At 46.6% G+C, this 23423-nt stretch overlaps 1 protein-coding gene across 1 annotated transcript in view; it reads right to left on the minus strand.

Annotated features, from left to right (window-relative positions):
* LOC132400062 (rho guanine nucleotide exchange factor 2-like) overlaps positions 1 to 23423 on the minus strand; it is a 569765-nt gene that overhangs the window by 147191 nt on the left and 399151 nt on the right. The window contains 2 exon segments of the mRNA XM_059981145.1: positions 282 to 340; positions 3135 to 3654. Of these exon segments, the coding sequence (XP_059837128.1) occupies positions 282 to 340; positions 3135 to 3654 (579 nt within the window).

The following is a 23423-nucleotide window of genomic DNA, read 5'->3' on the forward strand; positions in this document are numbered from 1 at the left end:
GAATAGGAAAGGCTTAGAGGGATACTGGAGAAATGCACACCTTTGGATGTAGCTTAAATGACGACCTTGGTCTATCGTGCTGGAAGGCCGGTTTGTGCTGTAGGACTGAGTCGATCAGCACCACCTGATCTCACATCATCTGAAAAATTCAAGGCCTTTTTGTGTTGTGGATACCCTCATACATTCCATTGAAACCTCTATTGCCACGTCCTCCCCTCTCTCTCTCCTCTTCCTCCCCGAGCCCTGTCCACAGCCTCTTCCACAATTCACCGTCCCATCACCTTCAGCGTCATCACCAAACCTCCTACTGTGACCCGGTCCCCTCAGGCCAGGCACTGTCCTAGAGGTTTGGACAAAGTGGAAGAGTTCAGAGATCAGTGAGTTGCAGGGGACTGAGATGGGCAATAGGAGAGACCTGAGGGTGGGATGGTGGTGTTGAAACCTGGGTAGGGAGTTGTATCATTGGACCATGGAAGATGGTAGAGTACAGCACAGGAACAGGCCATTCAGCACTGAAAACAGTGTCAAAACGAATCACCTGTCTGTGCATCGAGTCACAGGAAAGCCCAAGTCGCTCATGCCCTGTGTGTGCCCAGTGAGCAACTCCCATCTTTGCCTCATCATGCTCTAAACCTCTCCTACCCATGCACTTACCCGGATGGCTTCTAGATGTTGCTAATGTGCCCGCCTCAACCTCTATTTCTGGCAGCTTGTTCCAAACATGCACCGCAGTCTGTGTGAAGAAGCTGCCCTTCATGTTCCTTTTAAATCTCTCATAGATGTGCCCTTGATTTTTTTAGCATCGCTCCCTGGGAAAAGACTGTTTTTTCACCCTCTGTCAGGTCACTCCTCAGTGTCTAACACTCTAGTCTACACAACCTCTCCTTGTAAATCAGGCAACATCCTGGTATGTGGTCCATTCACTACAATACATATGTGTGCATCTAAAAGCTCCTCAAATGGATCTGTCGTATCTGCCTCCATCCACAGCACATTCTAGGAATGACTCTCTGTGTAAAAGAAACCCACCCACAAATCTTTAAACTTTCACAAACACAAGAGATTCTGCAGATGTATCTTACTCTTCAGGATGAGTCTCCCATGGGGTCCTTGTCAAACACCCTTACTAAAATCCATGTAAACAACATCCACAGCTCTACCCTCATCAATCTCTTTCTTCACTTCCTGGAAAAGCTCAGACAAGTTAGTAAGACATGATTTGCCCCATACAAAGCCATGCTGACTCTCTCCAGCTAGGCAATGGTTTTCCAAATGTGCATAAATCCTATCCCTAAGAATCTTCTCCAGTAACGTCTCTACCTTTGACATAAGGCTTGCAGGTTAACAGTTCCCAGGACTATTGAACAATAGAACATTAACTCCTCACCAGTCCTCTGGGATTTGCTGTTAACTGTATCCTGTCCCCTTACGCTTGTCCGGGTAAGACCCCTGCTGTCACCTCTCTGCCCATTGGGAAGTTGTTGGGGTTTGTCTTAAATCTATTTATTGATGTAGCCTCTACTGTTTCCCTAAACAAAGAATAACACGGATTCACTTCTTGCTGGGAAAAGCAGATTTTCCTTAATTCTGTCCTTCCAAGTTTAGAAGAATGAAAGGGGGATCTCATTGAAACCTACTGAATATTGAAAGGCCGAGCTAGAGAGGACATGGAGAGGGTGTTTCCAATAGAGGAAGAGTCTGGGACCAAGAGGGCATAACCTCAGAAAGGAAGGACGGCCCTTTAGAACAGAGACGAGGAGGAATGGTGGAGCAGACTCAATGGGTCATATGGCCTGTTTCTGCTTCTACATCTCCCACAATACGACACTTCACACGTTGATGGCCCATTGGGAATTTGTTGGGGTTTGGTTGATGGGTGATGTAAAGATAAAGGGAGTATGAGCAGGGGTCGGCCATCTGCCACGTTCAGCTTACACTGCCATTCAATAAGATCAAAGCTGTGAACTCAAATCCACCTTCCTGCCTTTGCCCCCCAACCCAATACCGCTGCTATGAAAAAAATCTACCTAACTGTGTCTTATATATATTTAATGAGGCAGCCTCTACTGCTTCCTTGGTCAGAGAATTCCACAGATTTACTAACTTTTGGGAAAAGCAGATTTTCCTCATCTCTGTCCTTCCAGGTTTAGAAGAATGAGGGAGATTTCATTGAAACCCACCAAATATTGAAAGGCGGAGATAGAGTGGATGTGTGGAGGGTGCTTCCTGTAGTAGCGGAATCTAGAACCAGTGAGCACAGTCTCAGAATACAAAGACATCCCTTTAAAAAGCGAAACTTATTTAGCCAGAGGATGGTGAATTTGTGGAATTCAGTACTACAGCTGGCTGTGGAGGTCAAATCATTGCGTGCATTTAAAGTGGAGGTTTATAGATTTTGACAAATGAGGTATCAAAGGCTATGGGGAGAAGGCGGGAGAGTGGGGTTGAATGGGCTAATAAGTCAGCCATGATAGAATGGTGTAGCATACACAATGGGCCAAATGGCCTAATTCTGTTCTTATGTCTTATGGTCTTATAGTCTTACATTTGACCTCCAAAGTGCAACTCCTCACAATTTTCCAGATTAAACTCCCTTCTGTCACCTCTCTGCCCATTGGGAGGTAGCTGGGCTTGGTTGATGGGTGAGTTAGGTTGAGTGACTTAATTCTGTTCCTATCTTCTAATTCATTTATTTAGAGCATGTTCATAGGCCATTCTGATCCCAGTGAACCCACGCCACCCAATGTCACCCGTCTAACCCTAACCTACCAACCAGTATGTCTTTGGAATGTGGGAGGAAACTGGAGCGCCTGGAGGAGATCTACACCTTCACAGACAGCGCTGGCATTGTAAAAGCACTACTCTACTCATGGTCCTACCATGCCATCTCATTATCTTATATAAGAAATCTTATGGCCTTGAGTTCTGTCGGCTACTCCTATAGATCAAGCGGCTACGTCCCCCAGTTCGATTCTCACCTACCAGTGGAAACAGTTTTCCTGCCTCTCTCTTATCTATCCCTTTCTTAATTTTATATCTTTCTACAAGAACCCCTCTCTTTCTGCTGAAAGGTGACAGGAATTTGATAGTCAGTCGTTGGAAAGGAGGTGCCCACCCACATCAAGCCCCCTCACCTGGTGGAGCCATTCTGAAGATACTGGCAGTTGTACAGGCCAGCCATATCGCTGGCCAGCTCCCCGCTGAAGGCCGTACGCAGGGAGTAGACCTTGCCCTGGTCCAGGTGCCCCTTCAGGAGCACCACCAAGTACTCGCCGGCAGCCTCCTGCCAGAATCTCCCCACAGCTGGTGCAGAGCCACCCCTGCCCGTCACCTGCGGGGGCTTGGTGTAGTTGAGTGCCTTGCTGTGGATGAGGATGAGCCGAGTTGGCCTCAGGCAGAGGAAGGTCACTGCTGACCTCCCGTGGAACGTGAAGAGGCCAGACCTCCGGTCCCGGAAGAGCTGGGGCCAGAGCTGCAGCTGGTAGCCGAGGGGCTTGAGGGCGTCGGGGAGACGGGGTCTCTCCCAGGGCTTCTGGATGCCAGGAGTCCTCGTGCCCCCGACAGATGGGTAGCAGGATGCAGTGGTCCCACCGGCAGCCAGAGCCTGCAGTCCTGCCAGCAGAAGGGCGACAGTCCGCATCACGCCCAAGAGCACTGTAGGAGTAGAAAGCAGGCGTTAATCACAGGGAGCATTCCATGATTGGTGGAACAGTGGGAAACACAGCGAGTCTGTGGGAGTATAGAACATGGAAAGGTACAGCACACGATGTGGAATCAAACTAAACCCCTTTTCCTCCAAGCTCTTCCATTCCCCACCCATCCCTTGCAAACCTCTTTCGCATTGTCCTCCACCAGCACCCCAGGCAGTGCATTCCTGACACCCACTGTAGGGCAAAGGGACCCAAGGGTGTAAACACATGATTCCCTCAAAGTATGTCACATGATGGTGAAGATATTTGGCCACTGGCCTTCATCAGTCAGGGCCCTGAGTATAGATGTTGGGATGTTAACTTGCAGTTGGTGAGGCCAGATCTGTGGTACTGTTTTCAGTTTTGTTTTCCCTGTCATAGCGAAGATGCCATTAAGGTGGAAAGACTGGAAATTCTGCAGGTGCTGGAAATCCGAACAACACACACAAAATGCTGGAGGAACTCAGCCGCCAGGCAGTATCTATGTTGAAGTTTCAGGTCAAGGCCCTTCAACTGTCCTAATGAATAGTCTCGGCCCAAAACTTCAACTGTATTCTTTTCCATAGATGCTGCCTGGCCTGCTGAGTTCCTCCAGCATTTTGTGTGCGTTGCTAAGAGTGCAGAGGAGATTTACAGGATGTTGCAGGATTTGAGGACTCAGTTACGGAGAGAGGTTCAGCAAGTTGAAAATGAGGAGTGACCTTACAGAGGTGGATAAAATCATGAGGGGCATAGACTGGGTGAAAGAACAATCTTTTTCCCAAAGATAGGAAATCAAGAACTGCAAGGCACAGATTTATGCTGAGAGGGGAGAGGTTTCATAAGAACTTGAGGGGCAAGTTCTTCACCTAGAAGGTGGTTAGTCTATGGAACGAACTGCCAGAGGAAGTGGTTGAGACAGGTACATTAACAGCATTTAAAATGCACCTGAACAGCTACATGGATAGAAAAGGTTTAGAAGGATATGGACAGGGACACGAATAGGAAAGGTTTAGAGGGATACAGACAGTTACACGGATAGGAAATGTTTAGAGAGATATGGACAGGGACACGGATAGGGAAGGTTTAGAGGGATACGGACAGGGACACAGATAGGAAAGGTTTAGAGGGATACGGACAGGTACACGGATAGGAAAGGTTTAGAGAGATATGGACAGGGACACGGATAGGGAAGGTTTAGAGGGATACGGACAGGGACACAGATAGGAAAGGTTTAGAGGGATACGGACAGGTACATGGATAGGAAAGGTTTAGAGGGATACGGACAGGGACACGGATAGGAAAGGTTTAGAGGGATACGGACAGGGACACGAATAGGGAAGGTTCAGAGGGATACGGACAGGTACATGGATAGGAAAGGTTTAGAAGGATACGGATTGGCACACGGATAGGAAAGGTTTAGAGGGTTACGGACAGGTACACGAATAGGAAAGGTTCAGAGGGATACGGACGGGTACACGGATAGGAAAGGTTTAGAGGGATACGGACAGGGACACGGATAGGAAAGGTTCAGAGGGATACGGACGGGTACACGGATAGGAAAGGTTCAGAGGGATACGGACGGGTACACGGATAGGAAAGGTTCAGATGGATACGGACGGGTACACGGATAGGAAAGGTTCAGAGGGATACGGACAGGTACACGGATAGGGAAGGTTCAGAGGGATACGGACAGGTACATGGATAGGAAAGGTTTAGAAGGATACGGATTGGTACACAGATAGGAAAGGTTTAGTGGGATATGGACAGGTACACGGATAGGAAAGGTTTAGAGGGATATGGACAGGTACACGGATAGGAAAGGTTTAGAGGGATATGTACAGGTACACAATAGGAAAGGTTTAGAGGGATACGGACAGGTACACGGATAAGAAAGGTTTAGAGGGATATGGACAGGTACACAGATAGGAAAGGTTCAGAGGGATACGGACAGGTACACGGATAGGAATATGGGTCAAACATGGGAAAGTGGATCTAGTTTGGATAGGGTATCCTGGTCAGCATGCATGAGATGGGCCAAAGGACCCATTTCTATATGACTCTGTGACTTACCACTCTCTGTGTAAAGAACTTGCCCAGCTCATCTCCTTTAACCTTTCCACCTTTCATATTAAACCTACACTCTCTAGTCTTTGACATTGCTACCTTAACGAGAAGACCGTGTGCGTGTTGTAGGGATGGAGTTTTTTTACAGAGTGTGGTGGCTGCCCCGAATGTTCTGCTGGGGTGTTGGTGGAGGCAGATACGACCGAGGCCCTTATACAGACACGTGGATGTGCAGAGAATGGTGAGATATGGACCAAGTGCGGGCAGAAGGGCTTTGGTTTAATTTGGTGTCAGAGTCAGCACAAATACTGTTGGCCAAAGGGCCTGTACCGGAGCTGTACTGTACCATGTTCTATGTTCATCTCACACTTGGCAGACTTTCAAAAGAGCAAAGGTTAAACTCCTCCCCCTACCTCATGTGTGGGTGAGGGGTAGAAACTGGGGGCAGTTGATGGGAATCTGGGGAGGATAGGGAACGGGGATGAATAGAGGAGAGGGGCAGGATTTCTCAGAGAGCTGGCATAGACACAATGGGGCCAATAGCCTCCTTCACTGTGACAGCTGAAACCGCAGCAGTGAGATCCGTCAGCCTCGCCCTCCCTCGGGGTGATCATCCTACTGTGCCCTGGCGAGGTATTAATCCTTGCCACATGCCCATGCCTTGGCCAGGATCAGGGTGGAGATGCCAGAGAGTCGGCCTCTGTGCTGTGACTTGACCCCATGATAAACCTCTGTCCAAGTCACGTATGGTTCACGCACATCCCTCCCTCATGGCCCTGGGGTCCCTGTCTCTTGCCCACCCACTGCCAACACCTCCTGAACTTCTGCTTCTCTGTTGCTTCAACCTTGGCCTCGGTTTCCCACCAAATGGACTAGCACCAGGTAGTTGCCCCTGGAGACTGTGGCAGTGACCAATTCCTGACACCGAGAGAACATCACTTGATCTGATCCAACTCATGATGTCACAATTCAGCAGTTGGTCAGCTGATGTGGATGGCCCATGGTGATTGGAAAATTGGGCAGAGGGTGGGTTTGGTTGTGTCACAAAGGCTGCCAAAGAGACCGCTGCATGAGAAGGTGGACGATCTCCCATCTTGCCATTCTCCAGTGTGGGCCCAAAGGATAGAGGATGGCCAGTGAGGGAAAAGCATCAGGAGGTCCCAACCTCTCAGCACTTGAATCTGTCCCAGCAACAGGGACCTTTAAAGCAGGGTCAGCATCTGGTCCTTCAGCCATGAGTCCCAAATCCCAAACTGGGAGCAAACTGGGATCTTCAAAGTGGCTTCAACAACTTCGACCTCAAAACTAAGTGTGGCACATCTGAGTTACAGAGCCTACTAACTAGGCCGATAACCTCTAGATGCTTAAAGTTGGTGCCAATATCGGTATCTCTAGGCTGGGAGTCACACTCTCAAGGACCTTGTAAAATCAAAGTTGTTGACCAGAATTAGAAAGTGAATCAGATTTTGTGATGTGAGATTTGTTGCTTTGTGGCAACAGTAGCGTGCAAAGATAAAATTACTATGAATTACAAAAATAAATGAAGAGTACAAAAAGAAGTAATGAGGTCAAGTTTGTGGGTTTGTGGAGGTTGTGTTTGCGGGTGCATTGACGTGGAATTTGTAGGTTCATTGAGGTATTGTTTGTGTGTTCATTGAGGTTATGTTTGTGGGTGCTTTGAGGTGGAATTTATGAATTTGCTGAGATCGAGTTTGTGAGTTCATTGAGGTTGCGTTTATGGGTTGTTGGAGGTTGTGTTGGTGGGTTAATTGAGGTAGTGTTTGGATTGATTGAGGTAGAGTCTGTGGATTGGTTGAGGTAGTGTCTGTGGGTTGATTGAGGTAGTGTCTGTGGATTGACTGAGGTAGTGTCTGTGGGTTGATTGAGGTATTGTTTGTGGATTGATTGAGGTAGTGTCTGTGGATTGACTGAGGTAGTGTCTGTGGGTTGATTGAGGTAGAGTCTGTGGGTTGATTGAGGTAGTGTCTGTGGGTTGATTGAGGTAGTGTCTGTAGATCAATTGAGGTAGAGTCTATGGATTAATTGAGGTAGTGTCTGTGGGTTGATTGAGGTAATGTCTGTGGATTGATTGAGGTATTGTTTGTGGATTGATTGAGGTAGTGTCTGTGGGTTGATTGAGGTATTGTTTGTGGATTGATTGAGGTAGTGTCTGTGGGTTGATTGAGGTAGTGTCTGTGGATTGGTTGAGGTAGTGTCTGTGGGTTGATTGAGGTAGTGTCTGTGGATTGGTTGAGGTAGTGTCTGTGGGTTGATTGAGGTATTGTTTGTGGATTGATTGAGGTAGTGTCTGTGGGTTGATTGAGGTATTGTTTGTGGATTGATTGAGGTAGTGTCTGTGGGTTGATTGAGGTATTGTTTGTGGATTGATTGAGGTAGTGTCTGTGGGTTGATTGAGGTATTGTTTGTGGATTGATTGAGGTAGTGTCTGTGGGTTGATTGAGGTAGTGTCTGTGGATTGACTGAGGTAGTGTCTGTGGGTTGATTGAGGTAGTGTCTGTGGATTGATTGAGGTAGTGTCTGTGGGTTGATTGAGGTAGTGTCTGTGGGTTGATTGAGGTAGTGTCTGTGGATTGATTGAGGTAGTGTCTGTGGATTGATTGAGGTAGTGTCTGTGGGTTGATTGAGGTAGTGTCTGTGGATTGATTGAGGTAGTGTCTGTGGGTTGATTGAGGTAGTGTTTGTGGATTGATTGAGGTAGTGTTTGTGGATTGATTGAGGTATTGTTTGTGGATTGACTGAGGTAGTGTTTGTGGATTGATTGAGGTAGTGTCTGTGGATTGACTGAGGTAGTGTTTGTGGATTGATTGAGGTATTGTTTGTGGATTGACTGAGGTAGTGTTTGTGGATTGATTGAGGTAGTGTCTGTGGATTGACTGAGGTAGTGTCTGTGGATTGATTGAGGTAGTGTTTGTGGATTGATTGAGGTAGTGTCTGTGGATTGATTGAGGTAGTGTCTGTGGGTTGATTGAGGTAGTGTTTGTGGATTGATTGAGGTATTGTTTGTGGATTGATTGAGGTAGTGTTTGTGGATTGATTGAGGTATTGTTTGTGGATTGATTGAGGTAGTGTTTGTGGATTGATTGAGGTAGTGTCTGTGGATTGATTGAGGTAGTGTCTGTGGATTGACTGAGGTAGTGTCTGTGGGTTGATTGAGGTAATGTTTGTAGATCAATTGAGGTAGAGTCTGTGGATTGGTTGAGGTAGTGTCTGTGGATTGATTGAGGTATTGTTTGTGGATTGAGGTATTGTTTGTGGATTGACTGAGGTAGTGTTTGTGGATTAATTGAGGTAGTGTTTGTGGATTGATTGAGGTAGTGTTTGTGGATTGATTGAGGTATTGTTTGTGGATTGATTGAGGTATTGTTTGTGGATTGACTGAGGTAGTGTTTGTGGATTGATTGAGGTAGAGTCTGTGGATTGGTTGAGGTAGTGTCTGTGGGTTGATTGAGGTAGTGTCTGTGGATTGACTGAGGTAGTGTCTGTGGGTTGATTGAGGTAGTGTCTGTGGGTTGATTGAGGTAGTGGCTGTGGATTGATTGAGGTAGTGTCTGTGAGTTAATTGAGGTAATGTTTGTAGATCAATTGAGGTAGAGTCTGTGGGTTGATTGAGGTGGTGTTTGTGGATTAATTGAGGTAGTGTTTGTGGATTAATTGAGGTAGTATTTGTGGGTGCATTTGTGTGGGTTCATTAAGGTGTTGTTGGTGGGTTAAGTGAGGTCATTGTTATTCATTGAGGGTGAGTTTGTGGGTTCATCGAGATTGTGCTTATGAGTTCATCGAGGTGAGGTTTGTGGGTTCATTCAGGTAAAATTTATGGGTTCACTGTGGTCATGTCTGTGATTTTAATGAGGTTGTGTTTGTAGTTTCAATAGGGTCATGTTCGTGGATTAATTGAGGTTGTATTTCTGGGTTCATTGAGGTTGTCTTTGTGGGTGCATTGAGGTTGAATTTGTGGATTTGCTGAGATCGAGTTTGTGTGTTCATTGAGGTTGTGTTTGTGGGTTGTTTGAGGTTGTGTTGGTGGGTTCATTGAGGTAGAAATATAGAAAACCTACAGCACAATACAGGCCCTTTGGCCCACAAAACTGTGCTGAACATGTCCTTACCTTAGAAATTACCTAGCATTACCCATAGCCCTCTATTTTTCTGAGCTCCAACGTACCTAGCTAAGAATCCCTTCAAAGACCCGACTGTATCCGCCTTCACTGGTAATGCATTCCATGCACCCACCACTCTGTGTGAAAATCTTACCTCTGACATCCCTCTGTACCTGTTTCCAAGCACCTTTAAACTATGCGCCCTCGCGTTACCCATTCCAGTCCTGGGAAAAAGCCTCTGGCTATCCACACGACCAATGCCTCTCATCATCTGAGACACCTCTATCAGGTCACCTCTCATCCTCTATTGCTCCAAGGAGAAAAGGTCAAGTTCACTCAACCTATTCTCACAAGGCATGTTCTCCAATCCAGGCAACATCCTTGTAAATCTCCTCTGCACTCTCCCTATAGCATCCACATCCTTCCTGTAGTGAGGTGAGCAGAACTGAGCACAGTATTCCAAGTGGGTCTGACCAGGGTCCTATCATTACCTCTCGGCTTCTTAGCCACAGAGTCGACCTGCACAGCAGCTTCGAGTGTCCTATGGACTTAGACCCCAAGATCCCTCTGATCCTCCACACTGCGAATAGTTTTACCATTAATACTATATTCTGCCATCATATTTGACCTACCAAAATGAACCACCCCACACTTATCTGGGTTGAACTCCATCTGTCACTGTATCCTATCAATATCCCACTGTAACCTCTGATAGCCCTCCACACTATCCACAACACCCTCAACCTTTATGTCATCAGCAAGTTTACTAACCCATTCCCCCACTTCCTCATCCAGGTCATTTATAAAAATTACAAAGAGTAGGGATCCCAGAACAGGTCCCTGAGGCACACCACTGGCCACCTTCCATGCAGAATATTACCCATCTACACCACTCTTTGCCTTCTGTGGGCAAGCCAGTTCTGGATCCACAAAGCAATGTCCCCTTGGATCCCATGCCTCCTTACTTTCTCAATAAGCCTTGCATGGGGTACCTTGTCAGATTCCTTGCTGAAATGCATATACACTACAATCTACGGCTCTACCTTTATCGATTCGAAAGCTCTATCTTCACATTCTCAAAAAATTCAATCAAGCTCGTAAGGCCTTTGACAACGCCATGTTGACTATTCCTAATCATATTATACCTCTCCAAATGTTCATAAATCCTGCCTCTCAGGATCTTTTCCATCAACTTACCAACCACTGAAGTAAGGCTCACTGGTCTATAACTTCCTGGGCTACCACTACTCCCTTTCTTGAATAAGGAAACAACATGCACAGCCCTCCAATCCTCTGGAACCTCTCCCATCCCCATTGATGATGGAAAGATCATCACCAGAGGCTCAGCAATCTCCTCCCTCGCCTCCCACAGAAGCCTGGGGTACATCTCGTCTGATCCCGGTGACTTATCTATCTTGATGTTTTCCAAAAGCTCCAGCACATCCTTTTGCTTAATATCTACATGCTCAGGCTTTTCAGTCCATTGTAAGTCATCCCTACAATCTCTAAGATCCTTTTCTGTAGTGAATACTGAAGCAAAGTATTCATTAAGTACCTCTGCTATTTCCTCCGGTTCCATACACACTTTTCCACTGTCACACCTGATTGGTCCTATTCTCTCATGCTTTATCCTCTTCACATACTTGTAGAATGCCTTGGAGTTTGTCTTAATCCTGTCCACCAAGGCCTTCTCATGACCCTCTGGCTCTCCCAATTTCTTTCTTAAACTCCTTTCTGCTAGCCTTTTAATCTTCTAGATCTCTATCATCACCTAGTTTTTTGAACCTTTCATAAGCTCTTCTTGACTAGATTTCTAACAGCCTTTGTACACCATAGTTCCTGTACCTTACCATCCTTTCCCTGTCTGATTGGAACATACTTGTGCAGAACTCCACGCAAATATCCCCTGAACATTTGCCACATTTCTTCTGTACATTTCCCTAAGAACATCTGTTCCCAATTTATGTTTCCAAGTTTCTGCCTGATTGCCTCATATATCCCCTCACTTCAATTAAATGCTTTCCTAGCTTGTCTGTTCCAATCCCTCTCCAATGCTATGGTAAAGGAGATAGAATTGAGAGATCTGACACCTGACCAGATTCATTTTCCAATACCAGATCAAGTACATCCTCTCCTCTTGTAGGGTATTCTACATACTGTGTCAAGAAGCCTTCTTGAACACACCTAACGACCTCCACCCCATCTAAACCTAGGAACATGCCAATCAATATTTGGGACATTAAAATCTCCCACCATGACAACCCTGTTATTATTACACCTTCCAAAATCTGTCTCCCTATCTGCTCCTCGATGTTTCTGTTACTACTGGGTGGTCTAGAAAAAACACTCAGTAGAATTATTGACCTGCTTCCTGTTCCTAACGGAGACTCAGTAGACAATCCCTCCATGACCTCCTCCTTTTCTGCAGCCCTGACACTATCTCTGATCAACAGTGCCATGCCCCCACCTCTTTTGCCCCCCTTGTCCTTTCTGAAACATCTAAAGCCTGGCACTCGAAGTAGCCATTCCTGTCCCTGAGCCATCCAAGTCTCTGTAACGGCCACAACATCATAGCTCCAAGTGCTGATCCATGCTCTAAAATCATCCACTTTGTTCATAATACTCCTTGCATTAAAATAGACTTATCTCAAACCATCAGTCAGAGCACATCCCTTCTTTATCACCTGCCTATCCTCTCTCTCACATTGTCTCCAAGCTTTCTCTATTTATGAGCCAAATGCCTCTTCCTCAGTCTCTTCAGTTTGGTTCCCATCTCCCAAGAATTCTAGTTTAAACTCTCCCCAAAAGCCTTGGCAAACCTTCCCACCTGGATATTGGTCCCCCTGGGATTAAAGTATAACCCATCCTTCTTGTACAGGTCACATCTGCCCCAAAAGAGGTCTCAATGATCTGGAAATCTAAATCTCTGCCCTCTGCTCAATCTTTCAGCTATGTATTTATCGTCCACTTCACTCTATTATTATAATCACTGTCACATGGCACAGGCAATAATCCCGAGATGACTACCTTTGAGGTCCTGTTTCTCAACTTCCTAACTCCCTGTAGTCTGCTTTCAGGACCTCCTCCCCTTTCCTACCTGTGTCATTGGTACCAGTATGTACCATGGCCTCTGATAGTTCTCTTTCCCACTTCAGGGTATCTTGGACACAATCAGAAACATCCCGGACCCTGGCACCTGGGAGGCAAACTACCATCCGTGTTTCTTTCCTGTGTCCACAGGATTGCCTGTCTGACCCCCTGACTATAGAGTCCTCAATCACTGCTGCCACCTTCTTCCTTTTCCTGCCCTTCTGAGCCACAGGGCCAGACTCTGTGCCAGAGGCGCAGCCACTGTTGCTTCCTCCAGGTAGGCTGTCCCCCTCAACAGTACTCAAACAGGAGTACTTATTTGTTAAGGAGGACAGCCACTGGGGTACTCTCTAGCTTCTGACTCCTGCCCTTCCCTCTCCTGACTGTTACCCACTTATCTGTCTCCCCAGGCCCCAATGAGACTACCTGCCTATAGCTCCTATCTATCACCTCCCCACTCTCCCAGACCAGACGAAGGTAATTGAGCTGCACTTGCAGTTCCCTAACACGGTTCCTTAGGAGATGCAGCTTGACACACCTGGTGCAGATATGGCCGTCTGGGAGGCTGGGAGTCTCCAGGACCTCCTACACCTGACACCGAGCACAGAAAACCGGCTTCACACAGATTATTCCTGTCTGTATTCTACACAGGCAACCTACCTCGCCTCGACCCGTTATTGCCCAAGCCCTGTTGAGCCAAAGTCTTCCTACTCTGTCTCCCTCTACTCTGTCGCCTTCGACTCTGTCACCAGACCCTCCAGCACCCGCTCTGTAAATCTGTCTCCTTTTAAACTCAAATCTGTCTTTCTTTTAAACTCTTCTTGCTGTTCTTGCAGGCTGACATCCACGCACCTGCGTAGTCATGTGCTGATCAGATGTTGTTTGTGGGTTCCTTGAGTTGAATTTATGGGTTCATTCAGATCATGCTTGTGGGTTCTTTTAGGATTTGTGGGTTCACTGACGTAGTGTTAATGGGTTCATTGAGCTCCTGTTTCTGGATTCTTTAAGGTCACACTATAGTTGTTGGTTTATTGGGTTGACCTTTCCAGGTTCATTGAGGTGGAGTTTCTGGGTTCATTGAGGTGGAGTTTCTGGGTTCATTGAGCTCCTGTTTCTGGATTCTTTAAGGTCACACTATAGTTGTTGGTTTATTGGGTTGACCTTTCCAGGTTCATTGAGGTGGAGTTTCTGGATCCATTGAGGTGGAGTTTCTGGGTTAATTGAGGTGGAGTTTCTGGGTTCATTGAGGTGGAGTTTCTGGGTTAATTGAGGTGGAGGTTGTGGATTAGTTGAGGTGGAGTTTCTGGGTTCATTGAGGTGGAGTTTCTAGGTTCATTGAGGTGGAGTTTCTGGGTTAGTTGAGGTGGTGTTTCTGGGTTCATTGAGGTGGAGTTTCTGGATTAGTTGAGGTGGAGTTTCTGGGTTCATTGAGGTGGAGTTTCTGGGTTAATTGAGGTGGAGTTTCTGGGTTCATTGAGGTGGAGTTTCTGGGTTAATTGAGGTGGAGGTTGTGGATTAGTTGAGGTGGAGTTTCTGGGTTCATTGAGGTGGAGTTTCTAGGTTCATTGAGGTGGAGTTTCTGGGTTAGTTGAGGTGGTGTTTCTGGGTTCATTGAGGTGGAGTGTCTGGGTTCATTGAAGTGGAGTTTCTGGGTACATTGAGGTGGAGATTCTGGGTTAGTTGAGGTGGTGTTTCTGGATTAATTGAGGTGGAGTTTCTGGGTTACTTGAGGTGGAGGTTCTGGATCCATTGAGGTGGAGATTCTGGGTTCATTGAGGTGGAGTTTCCGGGTTCATTGAGGTGGAGTTTCTGGATTAGTTGTGGTGGAGTTTCTGGGTTCATTGAGGTGGAGTTTCTGGGTTAATTGAGGTGCAGTTTCTGGATTAATTGAGGTGGAGTTTCTGGGTTACTTGAGGTGGAGTTTATGGATCCATTGAGGTGGAGTTTCTGGGTACATTGAGGTGGAGTTTCAGGATTAGTTGAGGTGGAGTTTCTGGGTTCAATGAGGTGGAGTTTCTGGGTTAATTGAGGTGGAGTTTCTGGATTAGTTGAGGTGGAGTTTCTGGGTTCATTGAGGTGGAGTTTCTGGGCTCATTGAGGTGGAGTTTCTGGGTTAGTTGAGGTGGAGTTTCTGGGTTCATTGAGGTGGAGTGTCTGGGTTAATAGGTGGAGTGTCTGGGTTCATTGAGGTGGAGTTTCTGGGTTCATTGAGGTGGAGATTCTGGGTTAATAGGTGGAGTCTCTGGGTTCATTGAGGTGGAGTTTCAGGGTTCATTGAGGAGGAGTTTCTGGGTTCATTGAGGTGGAGTGTCTGGATTCACTGAGGTGGAGTTTCTGGGTTCATTGAGGGGGAGTTTCTGGGTTCATTGAGGTGGAGATTCTGGGTTAATTGAGGTGGAGTTTCTGGGTTACTTGAGGTGGAGTTTCTGGATTAATTGAGGTGGAGTTTCTGGGTTACTTGAGGTGGAGTTTCTGGGTTCATTGAGGTGGAGTGTCTGGGTTCATTGAGGTGGAGTTTCTGGGTTCATTGAGGTGGAGTTTCTGGATTCATTGAGGTGGAGTGTCTGGGTTCATTGAGGAGGAGTTTCTGGGTTCATTGAGGTGGAGATTCTGGGTTAATTGAGGTGGAGATTCTGGATTAATTGAGGTGGAGTTTCTGGGTTACTTGAGGTGGAGTTTCTGGATCCATTGAGGTGGAGTTTCTGGGTTCATTGAGGTGGAGTTTCTGGGTTCATTGAGGTGGAGTTTCTGGATTAGTTGAGGTGGAAATTCTGGGTTCATTGAGGTGGAGTTTCTGGGTTTATTGAGGAGGAGTTTCTGGGTTCATTGAGGTGGAGATTCTGGGTTCATTGAGGTGGAGATACTGGGTTAATGGAGGTGTAGTTTCTGGATTAATTGAGGTGGAGTTTCTGGGTTACTTGAGGTGGAGTTTCTGGGTTCCTTGAGGTAGAGATTCTGCGTTAATAGGTGGAGTGTCTGGGTTCATTGAGGTGGAGTTTCTGGGTTCATTGAGGAGGAGTTTCGGGGTTCATTGAGGTGGAGTGTCTGGATTCACTGAGGTGGAGTTTCTGGGTTCATTGAGGTGGAGTTTCTGGGTTCATTGAGGTGGAGTTTCAGGATTAGTTGAGGTGGAGTTTCTGTGTTCATTGAGGTGGAGTTTCTGGGTTAATTGAGGTGGCAGTTCTGGATTAGTAGAGGTGGAGTTTCTGGGTTCATTGAGGTGGAGTTTCTGGGTTATTTGAGGTGGAGTTTCTGGGTTCATTGAAGTGGAGTGTCTGGGTTAATAGGTGGAGTGTCTGGGTTCATTGAGGTGGAGTTTCTGGGTTCATTGAGGTGGAAATTCTGGGTTAATAGGTGGAGTGTCTGGGTTCATTGAGGTGGAGTTTCTGGATTCATTGAGGTGGAGTTTCTGGGTTCATTGAGGTGGAGTTTCTGGGTTCATTGAGGAGGAGTTTCAGGATTAGTTGAGGTGGAGTTTCTGGGTTCATTGAGGTGGAGTTTCTGGGTTAATTGAGGTGGAGTTTCTGGATTAGTTGAGGTGGAGTTTCTGGGTTCATTGAGGTGGAGTTTCTGGGTTAATAGGTTGAGTGTCTGGGTTAATTGAGGTGGAGTTTGTGGGTTCATTGAGGTGGAGTTTCTGGATTCATTGAGGTGGAGCTTCTGGGTTCATTGAGGTGGAGTTTCTGGGTTCATTGAGGTGGAGTGTCTGGATTCATTGAGGTGGAGTTTCTGGATTCATTGAGGTGGAGTTTCTGGGTTCATTGAGGAGGAGTTTCTGGGTTCATTGAGGTGGAGTGTCTGGATTCACTGAGGTGGAGTTTCTGGGTTCATTGAGGTGGAGTGTCTGGATTCAGTGAGGTGGAGTTTCTGGGTTCATTGAGGTGGAGTTTCTGGGTTAATTGGTGTGGAGTTTCTGGGTTAATTGAGGTGGAGTTTCTGGGTTAATTGAGGTGGTGTTTCTCGGTTAATTGAGGTGGAGTGTCTGGGTTCATTGAGGTGGAGTTTCTGGGTTAATTGAGGAGGAGTGTCTGGATTCATTGAGGTGGTGTTTCTGGGTTAATAGGTGGAGCGTCTGGGTTCATTGAGGTGGAGTTTCTGGATTCATTGAGGTGGAGTGTCTGGGTTAATAGGTGGAGTGTCTGGGTTCATTGAGGTGGAGTTTCTGGGTTCATTGAGGTGGAGATTCTGGGTTAATAGGTGGAGTGTCTGGGTTCATTGAGGTGGAGTTTCTGGATTAATTGAGGTCGAGTGTCTGGGTTCATTGAAGTGGAGTGTCTGGATTCACTGAGGTGGAGTTTCTGGATTAGTCGAGGTGGAGTTTCTGGGTTCATTCAGGAGGAGTTTCTGGGATCATTGAGGTGGAGTTTCTGGGTTCATTGAGGTGGAGATTCTGGGTTAATAGGTGGAGTGTCTGGGTTCATTGAGGTGGAGTTTCTGGGTTCATTGAGGTGGAGATTCTGGGTTAACAGGTGGAGTGTCTGGGTTCATTGAGGTGGAGTGTCTGGGTTCATTGAAGTGGAGTTTCTGGGTACATTGAGGTGGAGATTCTGGGTTAATTGAGGTGGAGTTTCTGGATTAATTGAGGTGGAGTTTCTGGGTTACTTGAGGTGGAGGTTCTGGATCCATTGAGGTGGAGATTCTGGGTTCATTGAGGTGGAGTTTCCGGGTTCATTGAGGTGGAGTTTCTGGATTAGTTGTGGTGGAGTTTCTGGGTTCATTGAGGTGGAGTTTCTGGGTTAATTGAGGTGCAGTTTCTGGATTAATTGAGGTGGAGTTTCTGGGTTACTTGAGGTGGAGTTTATGGATCCATTGAGGTGGAGTTTCTGGGTACATTGAGGTGGAGTTTCAGGATTAGTTGAGGTGGAGTTTCTGGGATCATTGAGGTGGAGTTTCTGGGTTAATTGAGGTGGAGTTACTGGATTAGTTGAGGTGGAGTTTCTGGGTTCATTGAGGTAGAGTTTCTGGGTTCATTGAGGTGGAGTTTCTGGGTTAGTTGAGGTGGAGTTTCTGGGTTCATTGAGGTGGAGTGTCTGGGTTAATAGGTGGAGTGTCTGGGTTCATTGAGGTGGAGTTTCTGGGTTCATTGAGGTGGAGATTCTGGGTTAATAGGTGGAGTCTCTGGGTTCATTGAGGTGGAGTTTCAGGGTTCATTGAGGAGGAGTTTCTGGGTTCATTGAGGTGGAGTGTCTGGATTCACTGAGGTGGAGTTTCTGGGTTCATTGAGGGGGAGTTTCTGGGATCATTGAGGTGGAGATTCTGGGTTAATTGAGGTGGAGTTTCTGGGTTACTTGAGGTGGAGTTTCTGGATTAATTGAGGTGGAGTTTCTGGGTTACTTGAGGTGGAGTTTCTGGGTTCATTGAGGTGGAGTGTCAGGGTTCATTGAGGTGGAGTTTCTGGGTTCATTGAGGTGGAGATTCTGGGTTAATAGGTGGAGTGTCTGGGTTCATTGAGGTGGAGTTTCTGGATTCATTGAGGTGGAGTGTCTGGGTTCATTGAGGTGGAGTGTCTGGATTCATTGAGCTCCTGTTTCTGGATTCTTTAAGGTCACACTATAGTTGTTGGTTCATTGGGTTGACCTTTCCAGGTTCATTGAGGTGGAGTTTCTGGGTTCATTGAGGTGGAGTTTCTGGGTTCATTGAGGAGGAGTTTCTGGGTTCATTGAGGTGGAGTTTCTGGATTAGTTGAGGTGGAAATTCTGGGTTCATTGAGGTGGAGTTTCTGGGTTTATTGAGGAGGAGTTTCTGGGTTCATTGAGGTGGAGATTCTGGGTTCATTGAGGTGGAGATTCTGGGTTTATTGAGGAGGAGTTTCTGGGTTCATTGAGGTGGAGATTCTGGATTAATTGAGGTGGAGTTTCTGGGTTACTTGAGGTGGAGTTTCTGGATCCATTGAGGTGGAGTTTCTGGGTTCATTGAGGTGGAGTTTCTGGGTTCATTGAGGTGGAGTTTCTGGATTAGTTGAGATGGAAATTCTGGGTTCATTGAGGTGGAGTTTCTGGGTTTATTGAGGAGGAGTTTCTGGGTTCATTGAGGTGGAGATTCTGGGTTCATTGAGGTGGAGATTCTGGGTTAATGGAGGTGTAGTTTCTGGATTAATTGAGGTGGAGTTTCTGGGTTACTTGAGGTAGAGTTTCTGGGTTCATTGAGGTGGAGATTCTTGGTTAATAGGTGGAGTGTCTGGGTTCATTGAGGTGGAGTTTCTGGGTTCATTGAGGAGGAGTTTCGGGGTTCATTGAGGTGGAGTGTCTGGATTCACTGAGGTGGAGTTTCTGGGTTCATTGAGGTGGAGTTTCTGGGTTCATTGAGGTGGAGTTTCAGGATTAGTTGAGGTGGAGTTTCTGTGTTCATTGAGGTGGAGTTTCTGGGTTAATTGAGGTGGCAGTTCTGGATTAGTAGAGGTGGAGTTTCTGGGTTCATTGAGGTGGAGTTTCTGGGTTCATTGAGGTGGAGTTTCTGGGTTAGTTGAGGTGGAGTTTCTGGGTTCATTGAAGTGGAGTGTCTGGGTTAATAGGTGGAGTGTCTGGGTTCATTGAGGTGGAGTTTCTGGGTTCATTGAGGTGGAGATTCTGGGTTAATAGGTGGAGTGTCTGGGTTCATTGAGGTGGAGTTTCTGGATTCATTGAGGTGGAGTTTCTTGGTTCATTGAGGTGGAGTTTCTGGGTTCATTGAGGAGGAGTTTCAGGATTAGTTGAGGTGGAGTTTCTGGGTTCATTGAGGTGGAGTTTCTGGGTTAATTGAGGTGGAGTTTCTGGATTAGTTGAGGTGGAGTTTCTGGGTTCATTGAGGTGGAGTTTCTGGGTTAATAGGTTGAGTGTCTGGGTTAATTGAGGTGGAGTTTCTGGGTTCATTGAGGTGGAGTTTCTGGATTCATTGAGGTGGAGTTTCTGGGTTCATTGAGGTGGAGTTTCTGGGTTCATTGAGGTGGAGTGTCTGGATTCATTGAGGTGGAGTTTCTGGATTCATTGAGGTGGAGTTTCTGGGTTCATTGAGGAGGAGTTTCTGGGTTCATTGAGGTGGAGTGTCTGGATTCACTGAGGTGGAATTTCTGGGTTCATTGAGGTGGAGTGTCTGGATTCAGTGAGGTGGAGTTTCTGGGTTCATTGAGGTGGAGTTTCTGGGTTAATTGGTGTGGAGTTTCTGGATTAATTGAGGTGGAGTTTCTGGGTTAATTGAGGTGGTGTTTCTCGGTTAATTGAGGTGGAGTGTCTGGGTTCATTGAGGAGGAGTTTCTGGGTTCATTGAGGTGGAGTGTCTGGATTCACTGAGGTGGAGATTCTGGGTTAATTGAGGTGGAGATTCTGGGTTAATTGAGGTGGAGTTTCTGGATTAATTGAGGTGGAGTTTCTGGGTTACTTGAGGTGGAGTTTCTGGGTTCATTGAGGTGGAGTGTCTGGGTTCATTGAGGTGGAGTTTCTGGGTTCATTGAGGTGGAGATTCTGGGTTAATAGGTGGAGTGTCTGGGTTCATTGAGGTGGCGTTTCTGGATTCATTGAGGTGGAGTGTCTGGGTTCATTGAGGTGGAGTGTCTGGATTCATTGAGCTCCTGTTTCTGGATTCTTTAAGGTCACACTATAGTTGTTGGTTCATTGGGTTGACCTTTCCAGGTTCATTGAGGTGGAGTTTCTGGGTTCATTGAGGTGGAGTTTCTGGGTTCATTGAGGAGGAGTTTCTGGTTTCATTGAGGTGGAGATTCTGGGTTAATTGAGGTGGAGATTCTGGATTAATTGAGGTGGAGTTTCTGGGTTACTTGAGGTGGAGTTTCTGGATCCATTGAGGTGGAGTTTCTGGGTTCATTGAGGTGGAGTTTCTGGGTTCATTAAGGTGGAGTTTCTGGATTAGTTGAGGTGGAAATTCTGGGTTCATTGAGGTGGAGTTTCTGGGTTTATTGAGGAGGAGTTTCTGGGTTCATTGAGGTGGAGATTCTGGGTTCATTGAGGTGGAGATTCTGGGTTAATGGAGGTGTAGTTTCTGGATTAATTGAGGTGTAGTTTCTGGGTTACTTGAGGTGGAGTTTCTGGGTTCATTGAGGTGGAGATTCTGGGTTAATAGGTGGAGTGTCTGGGTTCATTGAGGTGGAGTTTCTGGGTTCATTGAGGAGGAGTTTCTGGGTTCATTGAGGTGGAGATACAGGATTAGTCGAGGTGGAGTTTCTGTGTTCATTGAGGTGGAGTTTCTGGGTTAATTGAGGTGGCAGTTCTGGATTAGTAGAGGTGGAGTTTCTGTGTTCATTGAGGTGGAGTTTCTGGGTTCATTGAGGTGGAGTTTCTGGGTTAGTTGAGGTGGAGTTTCTGGGTTCATTGAAGTGGAGTGTCTGGGTTAATAGGTGGAGTGTCTGGGTTCATTGAGGTGGAGTTTCTGGGTTCATTGAGGTGGAGATTCTGGGTTAATAGATGGAGTGTCTGGGTTCATTGAGGTGGAGTTTCTGGATTCATTGAGGTGGAGTTTCTGGGTTCATTGAGGTGGAGTTTCTGGGTTCATTGAGGAGGAGTTTCAGGATTAGTTGAGGTGGAGTTTCTGGGTTCATTGAGGTGGAGTTTCTGGGTTAATTGAGGTGGAGTTTCTGGATTAGTTGAGGTGGAGTTTCTGGGTTCATTGAGGTGGAGTTTCTGGGTTAATAGGTTGAGTGTCTGGGTTAATTGAGGTGGAGTTTCTGGGTTCATTGAGGTGGAGTTTCTGGATTCATTGAGGTGGAGTTTCTGGGTTCATTGAGGTGGAGTTTCTGGGTTCATTGAGGTGGAGTGTCTGGATTCATTGAGGTGGAGTTTCTGTATTCATTGAGGTGGAGTTTCTGGGTTCATTGAGGAGGAGTTTCTGGGTTCATTGAGGTGGAGTGTCTGGATTCACTGAGGTGGAGTTTCTGGGTTCATTGAGGTGGAGTGTCTGGATTCAGTGAGGTGGAGTTTCTGGGTTCATTGAGGTGGAGTTTCTGGGTTAATTGGTGTGGAGTTTCTGGGTTAATTGAGGTGGAGTTTCTGGGTTAATTGAGGTGGTGTTCCTCGGTTAATTGAGGTGGAGTGTCTGGGTTTATTGAGGTGGAGTTTCTGGGTTAATTGAGGAGGAGTGTCTGGATTCATTGAGGTGGTGTTTCTGGGTTAATAGGTGGAGTTTCTGGGTTCATTGAGGTGGAGTTTCTGGGTTAATTGGTGTGGAGTTTCTGGGTTAATTGAGGTGGAGTTTCTGGGTTAATTGAGGTGGTGTTCCTCGGTTAATTGAGGTGGAGTGTCTGGGTTTATTGAGGTGGAGTTTCTGGGTTAATTGAGGAGGAGTGTCTGGATTCATTGAGGTGGTGTTTCTGGGTTAATAGGTGGAGCGTCTGGGTTCATTGAGGTGGAGTTTCTGGATTCATTGAGGTGGAGTGTCTGGGTTAATAGGTGGAGTGTCTGGGTTCATTGAGGTGGAGTTTCTGGGTTCATTGAGGTGGAGATTCTGGGTTAATAGGTGGAGTGTCTGGGTTCATTGAGGTGGAGTTTCTGGATTCATTGAGGTGGAGTGTCTGGGTTCATTGAGGTGGAGTGTCTGGATTCATTGAGCTCCTGTTTCTGGATTCTTTAAGGTCACACTATAGTTGTTGGTTCATTGGGTTGACCTTTCCAGGTTCATTGAGGTGGAGTTTCTGGGTTCATTGAGGTGATGTTTCTGGGTTAATAGGTGGAGCGTCTGGGTTCATTGAGGTGGAGTTTCTGGATTCATTGAGGTGGAGTGTCTGGGTTAATAGGTGGAGTGTCTGGGTTCATTGAGGTGGAGTTTCTGGGTTCATTGAGGTGGAGATTCTGGGTTAATAGGTGGAGTGTCTGGGTTCATTGCGGTGGAGTTTCTGGATTAATTGAGGTCGAGTGTCTGGGTTCATTGAAGTGGAGTGTCTGGATTCACTGAGGTGGAGTTTCTGGATTAGTCGAGGTGGAGTTTCTGGGTTCATTCAGGAGGAGTTTCTGGGATCATTGAGGTGGCGTTTCTGGGTTCATTGAGGTGGAGTTTCTGGATTAGTCGAGGTGGAGTTTCTGGGTTCATTCAGGAGGAGTTTCTGGGATCATTGAGGTGGCGTTTCTGGGTTCATTGAGGTGGAGTTTCTGGGTTCATTGAGGTGGCGTTTCTGGGTTCATTGAGGTGGAGTGTCTGGATTCATTGAGGTGGAGTTTCTGGGTTCATTGAGGTGGAGTTTCTGGGTTCATTGAGGTGGAGATTCTGGGTTAATAGGTGGAGTGTCTGGGTTAATTGAGGTGGAGTTTCTGGGTTCATTGAGGTGGAGTGTCTGGGTTCATTGAAGTGGAGTTTCTGGGTACATTGAGGTGGAGATTCTGGGTTAATTGAGGTGGAGTTTCTGGATTAATTGAGGTGGAGTTTCTGGATTAGTTGTGGAGGAGTTTCTGGGTACATTGAGGTGGAGTTTCTGGGTTAATTGAGGTGCAGTTTCTGGATTAATTGAGGTGGAGTTTCTGGGTTACTTGAGGTGGAGTTTATGGATCCATTGAGGTGGAGTTTC

The sequence above is a fragment of the Hypanus sabinus genome, chromosome 9, assembly GCF_030144855.1.
Source record: "Hypanus sabinus isolate sHypSab1 chromosome 9, sHypSab1.hap1, whole genome shotgun sequence".
Lineage (NCBI taxonomy): Eukaryota > Metazoa > Chordata > Chondrichthyes > Myliobatiformes > Dasyatidae > Hypanus > Hypanus sabinus.